Here is an 18,691-nt window from a genome sequence, read left to right as displayed (position 1 = left end):
GTGTGACTATCCATTCATAAGGGCCCAGTTTTTATTTGAGTTTATGTTCTAATATTCAAGAATTTTTCATCTATACATGTATGTGTAAAGTATCTGCATCCTGATTGTTTTTATATCCAGTATATACAATTACAAATGTATTATCTCAAGAAAATTTAAGATTTGAGGAGATAAACTAGGAGACAACAAAAAATAGCGACGTTTTACACATACATGGCTGTTAGCTAACATAATCAATTTAATATTGTAATATGTACATTTAAGTGCCATAAAGATGTTATATAGAGCTTTGACATATAATGAGAATTTCCCTCTGTAGAAGCCTTTAACTACCTTCCAACAATTTTTTTTTTTTAAATTCAAACACATGATAGCAGTTTTCACATGACAATCACACAAATCAATGGAAATGAAGCTAGACTCATTTGTAGCACTTTTATTATATTTCTCATGTAAAGCATTTTTAACCTTTTACATGCGCTTTCTTGATTGGTTCTTACCACAAATATCGGACACCAAACCAAAAAAAATAAAAAAAATAGAAAAATCTCCTTTCTACCCTCCTCTCTTTTCGCTCAAAAGACACTTCTTTGGTGATATTCAAAACAAATTTGAACTGACTTTTCTTTTGATTTGCAGAAGGGAAAAAACAAAAAGGGAAAAGCTCATAAAAATATTCATCAGAGTAAATGTCTCGCAAATCTTACATACAACAAATCCCGTTGACCATTCTATGATCAAGAAGAATCAATGATACTCAAAAAAAAAAAAGAGAAAAATCGCGGAGCCACTCTTTGATGGCCTTTTGATGATTGTCAAAACAAATTTGAACTGGGACTTTTCTTTGATTTGTAGATGGCAATAAAAAGGAGAGGAAAACGGAAGGAATAGGTAATTCGGCATGTTGCTGTTACAATTGGCGCATTCAATGCGTATGTTAGTTTTATTTTTGTTCTAGCTGTTTGTTATCCATTTGGTATTTGACATAGGGTATTGTGTATGCATTTTTGAAATACTTTTATGTTTTAATGAAAATGTCGATTGAAATCAAAACTTTCAATTGTACGTACCCAAAAACATTTTTATGTGCTACAAATTATGTATTTTAACATTCTCTGATAAAAAACTTTTAAATATTATTCAAAACAAATATTTCATTCATCAGAGTAAAATGTCAAATCTTAATGCACAACAAATGGTGACCATTTATGATCAGAAGAATCAATGATACTCAAAAAAAAAGAGAAAATCGCGGAGCCACTCTTTGATGGCCTTTTTGATGATTTGTCAAAACAAATTTAACTGACTTTTCTTTTGATTTGTAGATGGCAATAAAAAGGAGAAGGAAAACGGAAAGGAATAGGTAATTCTGGCAATGTTGCTGTACAATGGCGCATTCAATGCGTATGTTAGTTTATTTTTGTTCTAGCTGTTTGTTATCCATTTTTGGTATTTGACATAGGGTATTGTGTGTATGCAATTTTTGAAATACTTTTATGTTTTTAATGAAATGTCGATTGAAATCAAAACTTTCATTGTACGATACCCAAAAACATTTTTATGTGCTACAAATATGGTATTTTAACATTCTCCTGATAAAAAACGTTTTTCAAAATATATTCAAAACAAATATTTTTATTCATCAGAGTAAATGTCTAATCCTATACTGCACAACAAATGAGTGACATTTATGATACACGAAGACATCATGATAACGTCATTTAAAAAAAAACAAGAGAAAAATCGCGGAGCCACTCTTGATGGCCTTTTTGATGATTGTCAAAACAAATTTTTAACTGACTTTTTCTTTTGATTTGTAGATGCAATAAAAAGGAGAGGAAAACGGAAGGAATAGGTAATTCCGGCATGTTGCTGTTACAATTTGGCGCATTCAATGCGTATGTTAGTTTTATTCTTTGTTCTAGCTGTTTGTTATCCATTTTGGTATTTGACCATAGGGTATTGTGTGTATGCATTTTTGAAATACTCTTATGTTTTTTAATGAAATGTCGATTGATTGTACCCAAAAACATTTTTATGTTGCTACAAATATGTATTTTAACATTCTCTCCTGAAAAACTTTTAAATATATTCAAAAACAAATATTTCATATCAAGAGTAAATGTTCTAATCCTTACAAAGTACAACAAATGTGACCATTTATGATCAAGAAGAATCAATGATACCTCAAAAAAAAAGAGAGAAAAATCTTGGCGAGCCACTCTTTGATGGCCTTTTTGATGATTTGTCAAAACAAATTTCTTTTACTTTTCTTTAGATTTGTAGATGGCAATAAAAAGGAGAGGAAAACGGAAGGAATAGCATGTTGCTTGTCGACAATTGGCGCATTCAATCGTTGTCTTAGTTTAGTTTTTTTGTTCTAGCTGTTTGTTATCCATTTTGGAATATCTTAACATTGGGTAGTGTGTGTATGCATTCTTTGAAATACTTTATGTTTTAATGAAAAATGTCGATTGAAAACATTTTTTATGTGCTACAATATGGCATATTTAACCTCATTCTCTGCTAAAACTTTTAAATATATTCAAAACAAAATATTTCATTCATCAGAGTAAATGTTCTAATCCTTTACAAGTACAAAAATGGTGACCATTTATGATCAAGAAGATTATCAATGATACGCAAAAAAAGAGAGAAAAATTGTTACGCGAGCCACTCTTATGATGCCTTTGATGCTATTGTTCAAAACAAATTTTAACTGACTTTTCTTTTGATTTGTAGATCGCAATAAAACGGAGAGGAACGGAAGGACGGGAAAATAAATAGGTAATTTCCGCATGTTGCTGTTACAATTGGCGCATTCAATGCGTATGTTAGTTTTATTTTTGTTTCTAGCTGTTTGTTATCCATTTTGGTATTTACTAGGGTATTGTGTGTATGCATTTTTGAAATACTTTTATGTTTTTAATGAAAATGCGATTGAAAACATTTTTATGTGCTACAAATATGGTATTTTACATTCTCTGACAAAAACTTTTAATATTATTCAAAACAACATATTTCATCATCAGAGTAAATGTCTAATCCTTACAAGTACAACAAATGGTGACCATTTATGCTCAAGAAGAATCAATGATACTCAAAAAAAAGAGAAAAAATCGCGGAGCCCACTCTGATGGCCTCTTTGATGATTTGTCAAAACAAATTTTAACCTGACTTTTCTTTTGATTTGTAGATGGCCAATAAAAAGGAGAGGAAACTGGAAGGAATAGTCAATTCCGGCATGTTGCTGTTACAATTGGCGCATTCAATGCGTATGTTAGTTTTATTTTTGTATCTAGCTGCTTTGTTATCCATTTTGGTATTTGACATAGGGTATTGTGTGTATGCATTTTTGAATACTTTTATGTTTTTAATGAAAATGTCGAATTGAAAACATTTTTATGTGCTACAAATATGTATTTTTAACATTCTCTGCTAAAAACTTTAAATATATTCAAAACAATATTTCATTCATCAGAGTAAATGTCTATCCTTACAAGCTACAACAAATGGTGACCATTTATGATCAAGAAGAATCAATGATACTCAAAAAAAAAAGAGAAAAATCGCGGAAGCCCACTCTTTGATGGACCTTTTGATAGATTTGTCAAAACAAATTTTAACTGACTTTTCTTTTGATTGTAGATGCAATAAAAGGACGAGGAAAACGGAAGGAATAGGTAATTCCGGCATGTTGCTGTTACAATTGGCGCATTCAATGCGTATGTTAGTTTTATTTTTGTTCTAGCTGTTTGTTATCCATTTTGGTATTTGACATAGGGTATTGTGTGTATGCATTTTTGAAATACTTTTATGTTTTTAATGAAAATGTCGATTGAAAACATTTTTATGTGCTACAAATATGGTATTTTAACATTCTCTGATAAAAACTTTTAAATATATTCAAAACAAATATTTCATTCATCAGAGTAAATGTCTAATCCTTACAAGTACAACAAATGGTGACCATTTATGATCAAGAAGAATCAATGATACTCAAAAAAAAAGAGAAAAATCGCGGAGCCACTCTTTGATGGCCTTTTTGATGATTTGTCAAAACAAATTTTAAACTGACTTTTCTTTTGATTTGTAGATGGCCAATAAAAAGGAGAGGAAAACGAAGGAATAGGTACTATTCCGGCATGTTGCTTGTTACAATTGGGCGCATCATGCAGTCGTTATGTTAGTTTATTTTTGTTTTAGCTGTTTGTTATCCATTTGGTATGTTGACATAGGTATTGTGTGTATGCCATTTTTGAAATTACTGTTATGTGTTTTAATGAAAATGTCGATGAAAACTGTTTTATGTGCTACAAAATATGTATTTTAACATTCTCTGATACAAACTTTTAAATATATTCAAAACAAATATTTCATTCATCAGAGTAAATCGTCTAATCCTTACAAGTACAACAAATGTGACCATTTATGATCAAGAAGAATCAATGATACTCAAAAAAAAAAGAGAAAAATCGCGGAAGCCACTCTTTGCGATGGCCTTTTTTGATGATTTGTCAAAACAAAATTTTAACTGACTTTTCTTTATTTGTAGATGCAATAAAAGAAGGAAAACGAAGAATATGTAATTCCGGCATGTTGCTTTACAATTGCGCATCAATGCGTATGTAGTTTTATTTTTGTTCTGCTGTTTGTTATCCATTTGCATTTTGACAATAGTATTGTCGTGTATGCATTTTGAAATACTTTATGTTATTTGACATCTTTATGTGCTAAATAATGGTATTTTACCATCTCTGATAAAAAAACTTTGTAAAATAATCAAAACAAATTTCATTATCAGAGAAATTTAATCCTTACAAGTATGACCAGTCATGATTTCAAGAAGCAATCAACTTTGAAAATACTGTTGTCAAAACAAATTTAAACTATGTTTGTTAATAAAAGACGGGAAAACGAAGATAGGTATTCCGCATGCTTTACATATGCGCGCATTCAATGCGTAGGTTAGTTTTATTGTTTTTCATCAGCGTTTGTTATCCTTTCGGTATTTGACCAATTCGGTTATTGTGTATTATGCCTTTAATTGAAATACTTTAGTCTTTTAATGACAATTGAAAACATTTTGTATGTGTACAGAATATGGTTATTTTAATTTCTCTGATAAAAAAACTTTTATTAATATATTCAAACACAAATATTTCATTCATCAGAGTAAATGTCTAATCCTTAAGGTACAACAAACAAATGGTGACCCATTATCATGATCAGAAATAATCAATATACTCAAAAAAGAGAAAACATCGCGCACCACTCTTGTGAAGGCCCTTTTTGCATACATAGTTTGTAAAAAACAAATTTTAACTGACTTTTTTTTGATTGTAGATGCAATAAAAGGAGAAAAACCGGTAAGGAGAATCCGGGCATGTTGCTGTTACAATTCGCGCAGATAATGCGTTGTTAAGTTTTATTTTTGTCTAGTTGTTTTTATACCATTTTGTATTGACATAGGGTATTGTGTTGCATTTTTGAAATACTCTTATGATTTTAATGAAAATGTCGATTAAAATCTAAACTTTCATTGTACGTACCCAAAAACGCTGAAGCAAAAGAAAGAAAATTAAATAGCTCTATTAGTGTAAGACAGTCTTCGATTAGAATTACATGATCCTATTGTTTTCTGGATTCAGTTGGGGTTTGTTTTTTTCAGTGGGAAACGTGTGAGGGTTTGATTTCAGATTGTTAATAACCTCTCTTCAAGATAATCCATGATGCTCAGGTGCAGCAACCACCAATGCTTCCTTAAATATATATATCTACCTCACTCTGTTGTTAAGCTATCAAGGACCGCATTTTCTGAACAGCCAATGTAAAGGTAAAAGTTTGCTGCACTACACATGTATCGAAACGGAAGGAATAGGTAATTCCGGCATGTTGCTGTTACAATTGGCGCATTCAATGCGTATGTTAGTTTTATTTTTGCTCTAGCTGTTTGTTATCCATTTTGGTATTTGACATAGGGTATTGTGTGTATGCATTTTTGAAATACTTTTATGTTTTTAATGAAAATGGCAATTGAAATCAAAACTTTCATTGTACGTACCCAAAAACATTTTTATGTGCTACAAATATGGTATTTTAACATTCTCTGATAAAAACTTTTAAATATATTCAAAACAAATATTTTATTCATCAGAGTAAATGTCAAATCCTTACATGTACAACAAATGGTGACCATTTATGATCAAGAAGAATCAATGATACTCAAAAAAAGAGAAAAATCGCGGAGCCACTCTTTGATGGCCTTTTTGATGATTTGTCAAAACAAATTTTAACTGACTTTTTTTTTGATTTGTAGATGGCAATAAAAGGGAGAGGAAAACGGAAGGGAGAGGTAATTCCGGCATGTTGCTGTTACAATTGGCGCATATAATGCGTATGTTATTTTTATTTTTGTTCTAGTTGTTTGTTATCCATTTTGGTATTTGACATAGGGTATTGTGTGTATGCATTTTTGAAATACTCTTATGATTTTAATGAAAATGTCGATTAAAATCTAAACTTTCATTGTACGTACCCAAAAACGTTTTTATGTGCTACAAACATGGTATTTTAACATTCTCTGATAAAAACTTTTAAATATATTCAAAACAAATATTTTATTCATCAGAGTAAATGTCTAATCCTTACATGACTTTTCTTTTGATTTGTAGATGGTAGAAAATTGAGATGCAGGGAATCGGAATCAGAGAGAGGTAATTCCGGCATGTTGCTGTTATAATTGGCGCATTCAATGCATATGGTATTTTACTTTTGTTCTAGTTGTTTTGTTATCCATTTTGGTATTTGACATATGGTATTGTGTGTATGCATTTTTGAAATACTCAATAATTTTAAATAATTGTTTTAGATTATCAAACCTAGTGATAAGAAATATAAAACGAAGTCTTTTAAATGTTTTTTGTGAGGATTGTCAGTATCTACGCCGCAAAAGGTATGCAAATAAAATTTTGAGGTGTTTTAAAAAATTTCGCCATCAGCGGGCTTATGACGCGCAGTGATAGACGTTAACTTTTACATGTTTATAAAACATTTATTTAACATTTTGGTTTTAAATCGTTTATTTTCTAACACTTCAAAATGTGTTAAACATTTTTCATTTTAAAATGTTTTTTGGTAAATTTTTTAAATTTGTTTCTAAAATGTTTCATATAAAACGTAAACCTTATTAAAAGCCATTTTAAATGTTTTTAAAATGTTTTTCATGCTATCTGGGCTAGCAGCATTGCAGATGACTTAGAAGGTCCGGTTCTAACTGGATCTCCTAATAAAGCAACTACTTTTAGCCAATGGCATACGTACACCATGACCGTCGCCGCCATTTTCAAAGTTTTGTTTCAGAGACAGAAGCCGCCCAGAAATTTAAGAGTAATTAAGTGTTGTTCTCCAGGATAAATTGTAAGCAGCATTCGACTGTTCGACAATACAGTACGCTTATCTAACTTATACAATACTCTAAACTCCAAAGGAAAAATACTACTTACTTATTAATTCCAACAATGTCCAAATGCAATGCAGAATACCACGCTCAGAGGAGAAGAATTTGATCACAAGTTAAGAAATACATTGCATATACAACAAATGGTGACCAATTATGATGAAGAAGAATCAATGATACTCAAAAAAAAAAAGAGAAAAATCGCGGAGCCACTCTTTGATGGCCTTTTTGATGATTTGTCAAAACAAATTTTAACTGACTTTTCTTTTGATTTGTAGATGGCAATAAAAAGGAGAGGAAAACGGAAGGAATAGGTAATTCCGGCATGTTGCTGTTACAATTGGCGCATTCAATGCGTATGTTAGTTTTATTTTTGTTCTAGCTGTTTGTTATCCATTTTGGTATTTGACATAGGGTATTGTGTGTATGCATTTTTGAAATACTTTTATGTTTTTAATGAAAATGTCGATTGAAATCAAAACTTTCATTGTACGTACCCAAAAACATTTTTATGTGCTACAAATATGGTATTTTAACATTCTCTGATAAAAACTTTTAAATATATTCAAAACAAATATTTCATTCATCAGAGTAAATGTCTAATCCTTACATGTACAACAAATGGTGACCATTTATGATCAAGAAGAATCAATGATACTCAAAAAAAAAGAGAAAAATCGCGGAGCCACTCTTTGATGGCCTTTTTGATGATTTGTCAAAACAAATTTGAACTGACTTTTTTTTTGATTTGTAGATGGCAATAAAAAGGAGAGGAAAACGGAAGGAATAGGTAATTCCGGCATGTTGCTGTTACAATTGGCGCATTCAATGCGTATGTTAGTTTTATTTTTGTTCTAGCTGTTTGTTATCCATTTTGGTATTTGACATAGGGTATTGTGTGTATGCATTTTTGAAATACTTTTATGTTTTTAATGAAAATGTCGATTGAAATCAAAACTTTCATTGTACGTACCCAAAAACATTTTTATGTGCTACAAATATGGTATTTTAACATTCTCTGATAAAAACTTTTAAATATATTCAAAACAAATATTTTATTCATCAGAGTAAATGTCTAATCCTTACATGACTTTTCTTTTGATTTGTAGATGGTAGAAAATTGAGATGCAGGGAATCGGAATCAGAGAGAGGTAATTCCGGCATGTTGCTGTTATAATTGGCGCATTCAATGCGTATGGTATTTTTACTTTTGTTCTAGTTGTTTGTTATCCATTTTGGTATTTGACATATGGTATTGTGTGTATGCATTTTTGAAATACTCAATAATTTTTAAATAATTGTTTTAGATTATCAAACCTAGTGATAAGAAAATATAAAACGAAGTCTTTAAAATGTTTTTTGTGAGGATTGTCAGTATCTACGCCGCAAAAGGTATGCAAATAAAATTTTGAGGTGTTTTAAAAAATTTCGCCATCAGCGGGCTTATGACGCGCAGTGATAGACGTTAACTTTTACATGTTTATAAAACATTTATTTAACATTTTGGTTTTAAATCGTTTATTTTCTAACACTTCAAAAATGTGTTAAACATTTTTCATTTTAAAATGTTTTTTGGTAAATTTTTTAAATTTGTTTCTAAAATGTTTCATATAAAACGTAAACCTTATTAAAAGCCATTTTTAAATGTTTTTAAAATGTTTTCATGCTATCTGGGCTAGCAGCATTGCAGATGACTTAGAAGGTCCGGTTCTAACTGGATCTCCTAATAAAAGCAACTACTTTTAGCCAATGGCATACGTACACCATGACCGTCGCCGCCATTTTCAAAGTTTTGTTTCAGAGACAGAAGCCGCCCAGAAATTTAAGAGGTAATTAAGTGTTGTTCTCCAGGATAAATTGTAAGCAGCATTCGACTGTTCGACAGTACAGTACGCTTATCTAACTTATACAATACTCTAAACTCCAAAGGAAAAATACTACTTACTTATTAATTCCAACAATGTCCAAATGCAATGCAGAATACCACGCTCAGAGGAGAAGAATTTGATCACAAGTTAAGAAATACATTGCATGTACAACAAATGGTGACCAATTATGATGAAGAAGAATCAATGATACTCAAAAAAAAGAGAGAAAAATCTACTTTCTACCCCCCATCTCTTTCGGGTTTAAACCGGAGCCACTCTTTGATGATTTGTCAAAACAAAACAGAGTTGGTTGTTCAAGTTATATAAATAAATATAAATAAACTGATTGTGATAGCTGTTTGTTTAAAAATACAAACTTAATCTAATACATACTCAGATGTGCATCACTTTTACAGTAGTAAATATGAACACCACAGGAAGAATTCCAGTGGTTGTGACTGCGATCTCCACTGTGTAATTATGATATCTATTCATCTTTTAGATATATAATTAATATTCATTTTTTGTTGTACAATCCAAATGAAGATATATAGCCTTTTATATTTTGGTAATGATAAAACATGGTGAATGTTTGACTAACCTGGCACCTAGAATCTCAAAGTCTCCTCTCCAACCTGCAGTGTGGCTTCAGAAAACGCCGCAGCACCCTGGGCCATTTGGTCCGTTTTGAAACCTTTGTCAGGGAAGCTTTTGTCGGCAAACAACATGTTCTAGGGGTGTTTTTTGAGAGAGGGCATACGACACTACCTGGAAGCAGGGTATTCTGTTACACCTCCATGCCTTGGGCTTCCGGGGTCGTATGCCACTCTTCATCGAGAATTTTCTTTCACACCGTCTCTTCCAAGTCAGAGTAGGGTCTATACTGTCTGATCCTCAGGAACAGGAAATGGGCGACACTCAGAGCAGCATTCTTTCTCCAACTCTTTTCAACATCAAAATCGACTCAATCTTGAAATCAGTCTTTCCAGGTTTAGAGGCCTCTTTGTATGTAGATGACTTTGCTATCTGCATACGAGGCCGCTCCCTACCATGCCTCGAATGCCTGCAGTGCAGCCACCTCCGGTGCCGGAACCTGCAGTGCAAGCACCAGCCTACTTAATTCTTACTTTTATTTATAAGAGGAGATGCGAACTGAGTCTTGTTCATTTTCCATGAGGTACACAGCCATTTGTCTCTCACCTGCTGGAAAAAGTGAAGATTTGATGTTTCAGTGCAAACGGTTTGGTTAATTCTTCCTTCTAAAATCCATTTGCTTTAAGATCTCGTATAGTTTCATATTTCATTCCCTTGAAACCTATCATTGTTTTTATTTCCAGTTGCAAGTATGCGAGCATGGTTGTGCATGCATGTGCACATTTGAGATGAACTTTAGTCCCACTCGTTAAATGCCATATCATTTTGAGCAACACTTTCTTCTTTATGGTGTCATCCATCCCTCCATTATAAGAGAAACAACTTTGATAGGTGTTTGCTTGTATGTGCTCCAGAAGCTGCCATTTCAAGTATTACAAGCCAGATGTGGTATCTTTAATGGAAGTTTGGTGGTAAAGATGTTGTGCACAAAAAGATTTAATTTGTGACCAAGCCCTTTATTTGAAATATGGGAAACTTGCCACACCAGGTGTGTTTCTCATTTTTGTGCCACACCTAACAAGTATCCATTGAAGCGCTAATATTTATTGCACACCTTTCCTTGTGGAATTTATCTGCTTATCACAGACCTTTCCAATGGTGATGCACCTCAGTCTGGAGTAACATATTCTGAGGGAAAAAAAAGTGAATGGTTGTGTGAATAAATGCATGAATGATGCTGATGTAATAAATAATGTTAACAATGTTTAACTTTTGTGAAATAAATCCTACAAAGCAAAAGTAGAATGTCACATATTGTATACTGTGATGTTTGCAAGGAGTCCTTGACGGACCTGATGGCATAAATGAACTTTTATGAGAAACAAATAGTTCCTGGGTTTTCTTTTTTATTTTACATAATGTACTTCTTATACTGCTGCTACTAAATACACTTACCCAATGCGTCAAAAACTCTTATCTGACGCGAGTATATGGTGTTACATGAGTGTTCGTGGATGAAGGTTGTTTCTTGAATAAGGGGCAGAAACATAAACATCCTGAAAAAAAAAAATAAACATAAGCAAATTATCAGATAGACAAAAAATAAGTTATGTTCTGTAAATGCAGGAAAAAAGTAAGTATACAGCTATGCAAGTGAATTTAATATTCTAATATCATGTTCCAAAATATATGTGTACGTTAGATTCACAAGAACTGATCCTTCTCAAATGTGTTCCCTACAAAAACATAAGGTTTTCAAAAATGTAAAGCTATGCTGAAAAAATTTACATAAACTACTACAAATTATTTCAATAAAGACTTTAACAATGAAATCTGGTTTACATACAAGTAATTCATGAGTCATCATTAAGGCATCCTTGCAGCTCTAACAGCTCCTGCCAGAGTGCTGGAGTAGGTTTGTCTTTGCTTAGCAGAGCAGTCAAATGATTCAGCATATCTTTTGCTTCCTGCAGAATCAATTTTAAGTCTGTGCCTTGTTTGAGAATGTGCTGGACTAATGCTGCAACGGCATGAATACAGCACAGTGATTGAAAGTGGACAATTCACTTTTAAATACTTTGACTATTGGTGAACAAAGCCTATCAATGGTGGTTGTGAAGCAGTAACTCTTGTATAACCAACACTATCTGCAACATCAGATTGTGAAGGGGAATTCACAACGAAAGGGAATAGGTAAACCAACAAGAAAAAAAAGCCATAATATAAAATTGTCTACATTACCTGCGTTAGACACTCCCTGGATACTGCCTTCTACTGCTGCAGTTTGAGGTTTGTCTCCTCTTGTACTCCTTGCAGAGCATCAATGGGGTGCTCAAGTGATGATGCCAATATTCTGGTGGTTAGTGCATTCACCTGTGGGCATAAATGGTTGTTTATCACTTTTGGTTGTAGTGAGTCTGGCAGTGGTGGTGCTGCATGTGCTGACTGAGATCTAAAGTAGTCTTTTTTGTGAGCTGTCTCGGCCTAACATAATTGACAAGCATACCAAATATTAATAAGTGTGCATTTAAATGACAAGTTTTGAAAATTTAAGAATTTCTTGTCAAAAATTGAAGAATAAAATAATAAATAATTCCTATGCTATACCAATCATAATATCAATATTACCCTCATGAAAAATTGAAATGAACTGCTGAAAGGATGAACTGGAATTGTCGTGGTTATTGTTAAAAGGCAATTCTCATTTCATGGCTCCAGACCACAAAAATTCTAATTACTGGACTCATACAAATGCCCCATTAACAGCACTCAAGCATTTTCAAAAAATTACAATAATGGGAATCTGTGCTGATTTTGTCAGGTGTTCTCCAAACCTATGAATTCCTTGATCTCTGTTATTCTATAATTAAAACAGGAAACATCTGTTGTTTTAAGATTTGCTGTATATTAGCTATTAACAACTGCTTGTCTGACAACCAAATGCTCATCTGAAAAGACAATTTCTTTTCAAGCTATAAAATACTTCATGAATAATGAAATGCACTGTTTTATCACACAATACTGTGCAAATTTTACACGAAAAAATCAGTCTGTTCACTGAGATCACAGAGCATTTTGATGTCAATTGTCATATGGCTGTATGTTCCAGTCTGTAACCACAATAAACCCAAAGCGAGGTCTATGTGAAAAACACTGACAATATCCCAAAGCTTTTTTTAAAAAAAATAAATAGGAACAATACTTTGAAACTGTATCTATAGGCTGACCAAAACAATATTAACCAGGCTGATGCAACATCCAATCTATGAATATATATATATGTGACAATGAACAAACAGTATAAAAGTACCCCTTTGAACTCAAAATGCAAACATGCAGAGTCTAGGTGTACCTGTCTGGCAGAGTTCCCTCCTTCACATGTTCTGTCACCTTACTTGGTGGCAAGTCTGCTGCCATATTTGTGTGCTGAAAAAAAAATAAACCATCATTCAAGAACCCTTCCCAGAAAGGCTAACTTTTTGTCGTGGGAGTGGGTTAAACTTTTCACTTTATTTGTCATATTTAGTCTAGAGATTATGACTGCATATACTTATGTCCAACTTGTATACTCAAGGAATTATGCTGAATGAAGGAAACATAGCAAGCAATTACTGTTCAGCTGACATGATTGTACTGACTGCAATTTACTTCTCTGGTATGCAATGTTATGATGCCATAGAAATAAAATGTTATTTAAAAAAAATATCATCAATGAAGGATATTTTAAGAAAATAAAACACAAACAAATAAACATCATAACCAAAAATGATTATACATGTACAATAAAAGTGGTACTGTTTCGCACTTTCTGCCACAGATAATGGTACAGCAATGAAAAACAAATGCAAGTAGTACTATCGTGCCGGAAGGCTTCTACTAGGTCACATTACCCTGTACGCATGGAAAGCATGGAAATCCACCGCTTTCAAAAAATCATTAAAAAATAACTATAAGAGATAGAATTTTTTTAAAATGATAACAAGAGATTGAACTTAGTAAAACAAAAATATTCCTACGTGAATCCTGCATGAATAGTCACTATTTTTGGTAATCCAAAGCAAATAAGGTAGGTGTAATTGAATTTTCAAAAAATTTTCACACAGGGATGCACAGAATATATCATGCTAGCACAAGTTACACCTCCAGGAATCACACTTTGATAACTGTATATAAACTTGAAATGATTAAACATTGTTCTTGTCCAAAAAAAAATCAGATTGATGCATTTAATAATATTATTATCGGTACGCTAAGAAGGTACAGAGCGGCGCGAAAAAAAATCACTATGGAGCACCGAGTGCCTAATTTTCACCCGTGTTAAAAAATTTATATCTGTTAAACTACAAAAAAGACAAACATATGTGATACGCCGTTTAAAAGAGCATTTTAAACACATTTGTGTGGTGTTAATTTCAAGAATTATAGATTCTGATTTCTTGTAGTAAGCTCACATGAAAGATAGTAAATGTTTAGATTTCACAACCCGATCGGAATGTCACACGTCAGAAATTAAAGACAATTTTTTACATGATATATACAAGCATAAAGTACCAAAAAAGATCATATTTTATTAGAATATACATTAGAATTTAATATTACTCACTGTTTTCTTCTCATTTTCTGTTGTTTGAGTACAAATCCACGTCAAATCGAGCGAGCTAAGCGAATGTCAATATGGCGCTTACGTGTAAACAAACTATACGTGGCAGAAAACACGATGAAACACATGATTGGTTGAATTATTCAGCCTTCAAAGGGAAGCAATCGTTGGAGGAACAAGTCCTAAAGGTTCCCGTGTTTTCTCCCTTGTTTATTCGCTTATTTACGAGTTGTACATGTCTTTAAAAAATACAACAATGCATCCACCACCGGTGGGTGATCCGCAAGCCTGAGAAGCCGCTTGATCACCCACCGCTGTCCTCCACGGCACGAAAGTAATGGTAGCGGTGTTAACACACACATATATCAAGACATGCATGATTTAATAACAATAATAAATGCAAAATTTGTAAAGCGCATACTCACACTCCATTGTTTGTATCGGATCAGTCTTTTTTCTTTCGGTTCCGCCAACTCTGCTTCAACAATTTTATTTACTCCGCTTCGTCCAGTAGGACGACATGATTTGGACATCAGTTGCCTTAACATCTTAGATTATGTACGAGCGCACTATTCAAAACGAAAACTTTGTTTGACAAATCACACCTAATAAGCATACACTAAATCCGTGTTGCACTAGAACACGGTATATAAGCGTTTTACAACCCAATGTTTTTCGCAAAGCACACGTGTCGTAAGCAGCAGAGAAAATTTCGCGCCTCGTGGAATCATGGGAGTATACGCATAAACAAGAATAGGAAATATTTAGTTACGTAGCACAGATGTTTTATAAGCTGCGAATGATTTTAGAATATCAAACCTAGTGATAAGAAAATATATAAAAAAGTCTTTAAAATGTTTTTTGTGAGGACTGTCAGTATCTATGACGCGCAGTGATAAACGTTAACTTTTACATGTTTATAAAACATTTTGGTTTTAAATGGTTTATTTTCTGACACTTTAAAAATGTTTTAAACATGTTTCATTTTAAAATGTTTTAAACATGTTTCATTTTAAAATGTTTTTTGGTAAATTTTTAAAATTTGTTTTTAAAATGTTTCATCTAAAACCTAAACCTTATTAAAAGCCATTTTTAAATGTTTTTAAAATGTTTTCATGCTATCTGGGCTAGCAGCATTGCAGATGACCTAGAAGGTCCGGTTCTAACTGGATCTCCTAATAAAAGCAACTACTTTTAGCCAATGGCATACGTACACCGTGACCGTCGCCGCCATTTTCAAAGTTTTGTCTGTTAGCATCCATTCGCGATCGGTTTCAGCTTCGCAAAATCTACATCATGATATGCGCATGTTATTTTTAGTTTTGTTCTAGTTCTTTGTTATAAATTTTGGATTCGACATATGAGATTGTGCGGCCCACCACCTCCGACTTCAGCACTCGTGGACCACTCTTTGTCTGGTCTCTACCCTTCGACCTGTCCGACATGGGTGACCCTGCTAGGAGCTGATGCTCCTGTCGGCATAGCTCTTAGGGTCATCGAGACACGCAAGCCCCCCGACCGCGGCAAGGTGGTGATCCAACAGGGGGATGTTTTTCATGAAAACGTCGATTGAAATCAAAACTTTCATTGTACGTACCCAAAAACATTTTTATGTGCTACAAATATGGTATTTTAACATTCTATGATAAACACTTTTAAATATATTCAAAATAAATATTTTATTCATCAGAGTAAATGTCTAATCCTTACATGTACAACAAATGGTGACCATTTATGATAAAGAATAATAAATGATACTCAAAACAAGAGAAAAATCTCCTTTCTACCCCCCATCTCTTTCGGGTTCTTTGATGGCCTCTTTGATGATTTGTCAAAACAAATTTAAGCTGACTTTTCTTTTGATTTGTATATTGCAGAAAATAGAGATGAAAGGAATCGGCAACAGAGAGAGGTTATTCCGGCATGTTGCTGTTACATTTGGCACATTCAATGCGTATGTTATTTTTATTTTTGTTCTAGTTGTTAGTAATCCACCTTTTCTCAACATTCAGTTCTGGCTTTAGAATACTTTTAACACACACACATATGCACACATGCAAACTATTTGATTTGACACACAGCAAATTGGCATTTGTCATTCTGTCTTTACATTTATAACATACATGCAGTATAAGATGTATACTTGGACGTTACAACTTATCATAATACTTATATACTAATTGTTAAAACATAGCATACACTCAGTTGTGACATTAGTATGATATTCTGATAAAACTCTAGTTTGCTTAGGGTCTGGTCGATTAGACTTTTTGCCTATTCGACCACTGCACCATTTGATTCGACCAGCCCATAGTCAATTCGATCACATCATCATCCACGTAATGATTTAACTATACAAGATACAAGACATCTTTATTGTCTATGTCTGGTCGAAACAGACAGAAATTTTTCTTTGTTGCTGGGAGCTCCCACAGTCAACTGAGAAAAATATACATAAGAAAATGAAGGGATTACCATTACACCTCATAAACTCTGTCCAGTCAGTATAAATCAGTTCTCTGCAGAGCACCCTAACACCCACATATGCATTAATTAAGTCTATTATTATTTTCAGTGGTACCACCGCCGCCGCCACCAATATCCACGTCGCCGCCCAGGCCGTCGCAACAATCAGGCTAATCCTGCGGGAAGAGAGGGGCCTGCTGCCGTGCTGCCTGCCCCAGTGCAGCAACCCCAAGTGCCGCTGTCCTGCAGTGCAGCCATCCCCAGTGCCGGCACCCCAAATGCCGGTACCTGCAGTGCCGTCACCAGCTATTATGCGAGACGGTCCCGCCGAAGACCGCAGCCCAAACATAAGCGCGGGCTGCCTTTATGTTGACCAAACTACGCAATTGCTGTCTCCAGAAGACGCCCATCACCTAGAGGCAGACGTTGTCCAGCTGGCCCTGAATAGAGTTAGGGCCCGCTTCACATTGTTGCAGTATCTACAACTGTTCACAGGATATACAGAATAAACAGAAGCAGGGATAAAACACAGCCTTGGGGTGAGTGGTGCATGTTGTGATAGAAAAAGTACCATTGACAAGTACTCTCTACAGCCTATTAACCAGAAAGTAAATGACTAAGACTAGATGATAGTCAAAGAAAAATTGCTCTTCTGCTAGGAGATATGGTTAGATGGTGTTAAAAGCTGATAAGAAATCAGCAAACAGCAGTCTTGTGTGGGCATCAATTGTGGACAATTGGTATCTCAAGATGTTTATATGAGTATGAAAAATAAAGAGCTTAGCATCATCAACACCTTTCCTGGTTTGGTATGAAAATTGCAGTGGATGAAGACATTTTTAATTTCATTTAAAATCAGTGCTCTAATGATTTTCTCCAGTACTTTCATGACCCACCATATAATAAGGCCACTGGTCTATAATCGTACAGATGCTGAGCTGAAGCTTTCTTCTCAACTGGTACAAAGACAGAAGATTTCCATGCAGAAGTGACTGAGTATGAATCCAGCAAGTTAATTTTCAGAAACTTCTTAAGAAGTAGTCAATATACATGCATTATATTCATCTGGATTGTGGTACATTTACTGGAAAGAATGATGCAAAGACCTGGATGTCTTATTTGGATTTAGTCCTTGAGACCAAAATTTAAAAAGAACATCAAACTGAAACTTGCAGAAGACAACAGAAAGCTAGATTCTTATAGAAAAATATTTTCAACTCATTTTTAATATTGCCTATCAAAATCTGGATTCTTTTTATAATAATAAGTGAGAATTTATAAAGCACAATATCTAAGTAAAAGGCGGACTCATAGCCCTGAATAAGATTACAAAATAGTAACAAAGATGTATAACAAAATAGTAACAAAGATGTAAAACCAAGAACAATGGGAGGACTTGTTGCATTCCGGCAGTAAAGGGCGATCACTGTACATTTAACCATAGACTCCAGAGAATAAGGTTAGTGACATCAGGAGAATACTAGGAAGATACTGAGTAATCTTGAGAATATGAAGAAATTGTATCATATGAATCTGCAAAAGGGTGATCATTACTTTGTTTTTCTAATCTGCAATCCTATTTCATTTCTGTGAGCCCTGCTGAAGAAATGAGTGATATGCTCATTTTTGCATTCTTTCATTTACAATAAAGTCATTTTAAAAGGCTTTTTGGTGTCATTTTCACTGACTAGCTTTTCTGCAAAC

The 18,691-nt window shown here is 33.5% G+C and overlaps 2 protein-coding genes and 1 long non-coding RNA gene across 56 annotated transcripts; 2 read left to right on the top strand and 1 right to left on the bottom strand.

Annotated features, from left to right (window-relative positions):
* Positions 1–851: 851 nt before the first annotated feature.
* LOC112576894 lies at positions 852–11,220 on the top strand. Of its 50 annotated transcripts, none has more exons than XM_025259736.1 (10): positions 852–932; positions 1,821–1,855; positions 2,287–2,316; positions 5,876–5,923; positions 6,320–6,397; positions 6,675–6,716; positions 7,738–7,815; positions 8,214–8,291; positions 8,569–8,610; positions 10,665–11,220. In XM_025259736.1, the coding sequence occupies exons 4-10, from the start codon at positions 5,893–5,895 to the stop codon at positions 10,706–10,708; spliced, it is 393 nt and encodes a 130-aa protein (XP_025115521.1). In that variant the 5' UTR covers positions 852–932; positions 1,821–1,855; positions 2,287–2,316; positions 5,876–5,892; the 3' UTR covers positions 10,709–11,220. The 50 variants fall into 50 exon arrangements, 28 of the variants coding, with proteins under 28 accessions (XP_025115521.1, XP_025115538.1, XP_025115536.1 ...); XM_025259728.1 differs by lacking the exon at positions 5,876–5,923 and adding an exon at positions 3,667–3,725 and having other exon boundaries at positions 875–932; positions 1,821–1,898; positions 2,287–2,305; XM_025259726.1 differs by having other exon boundaries at positions 875–932; positions 1,821–1,898.
* Positions 10,972–15,361, bottom strand: LOC112576897. 3 transcript variants are annotated; one of them, XR_003101961.1, is made up of 6 exons: positions 14,947–15,361; positions 13,274–13,347; positions 12,163–12,294; positions 11,768–11,941; positions 11,377–11,477; positions 10,972–11,109 (listed from the first exon to the last, which is right to left on the bottom strand). It is a non-coding gene; the product is annotated as an uncharacterized LOC112576897 (long non-coding RNA). The 3 variants fall into 3 exon arrangements; XR_003101962.1 differs by lacking the exon at positions 14,947–15,361 and adding an exon at positions 14,525–14,552; XR_003101960.1 differs by lacking the exon at positions 14,947–15,361 and having other exon boundaries at positions 13,274–14,092.
* A 380-nt stretch (positions 15,362–15,741) lies between these two features.
* LOC112576891 lies at positions 15,742–18,652 on the top strand. 3 transcript variants are annotated; one of them, XR_003101937.1, is made up of 4 exons: positions 15,744–16,110; positions 16,399–16,475; positions 17,097–17,526; positions 17,918–18,652. XR_003101937.1 is itself a non-coding variant. In XM_025259722.1 (3 exons), the coding sequence occupies exons 1-3, from the start codon at positions 16,069–16,071 to the stop codon at positions 17,494–17,496; spliced, it is 519 nt and encodes a 172-aa protein (XP_025115507.1). In that variant the 5' UTR covers positions 15,742–16,068; the 3' UTR covers positions 17,497–18,652. The 3 variants fall into 3 exon arrangements, 2 of the variants coding, with proteins under 2 accessions (XP_025115507.1, XP_025115506.1); XM_025259722.1 differs by having other exon boundaries at positions 15,742–16,110; positions 17,097–18,652; XM_025259721.1 differs by lacking the exon at positions 15,744–16,110 and having other exon boundaries at positions 16,246–16,475; positions 17,097–18,652.
* Positions 18,653–18,691: the final 39 nt, after the last annotated feature.

This window comes from Pomacea canaliculata, linkage group LG12, assembly GCF_003073045.1.
Source record: "Pomacea canaliculata isolate SZHN2017 linkage group LG12, ASM307304v1, whole genome shotgun sequence".
NCBI lineage: Eukaryota > Metazoa > Mollusca > Gastropoda > Architaenioglossa > Ampullariidae > Pomacea > Pomacea canaliculata.
Note: the sequence above shows the minus strand (reverse complement) of the source record. Positions and strands in the feature narration are given on the sequence as shown.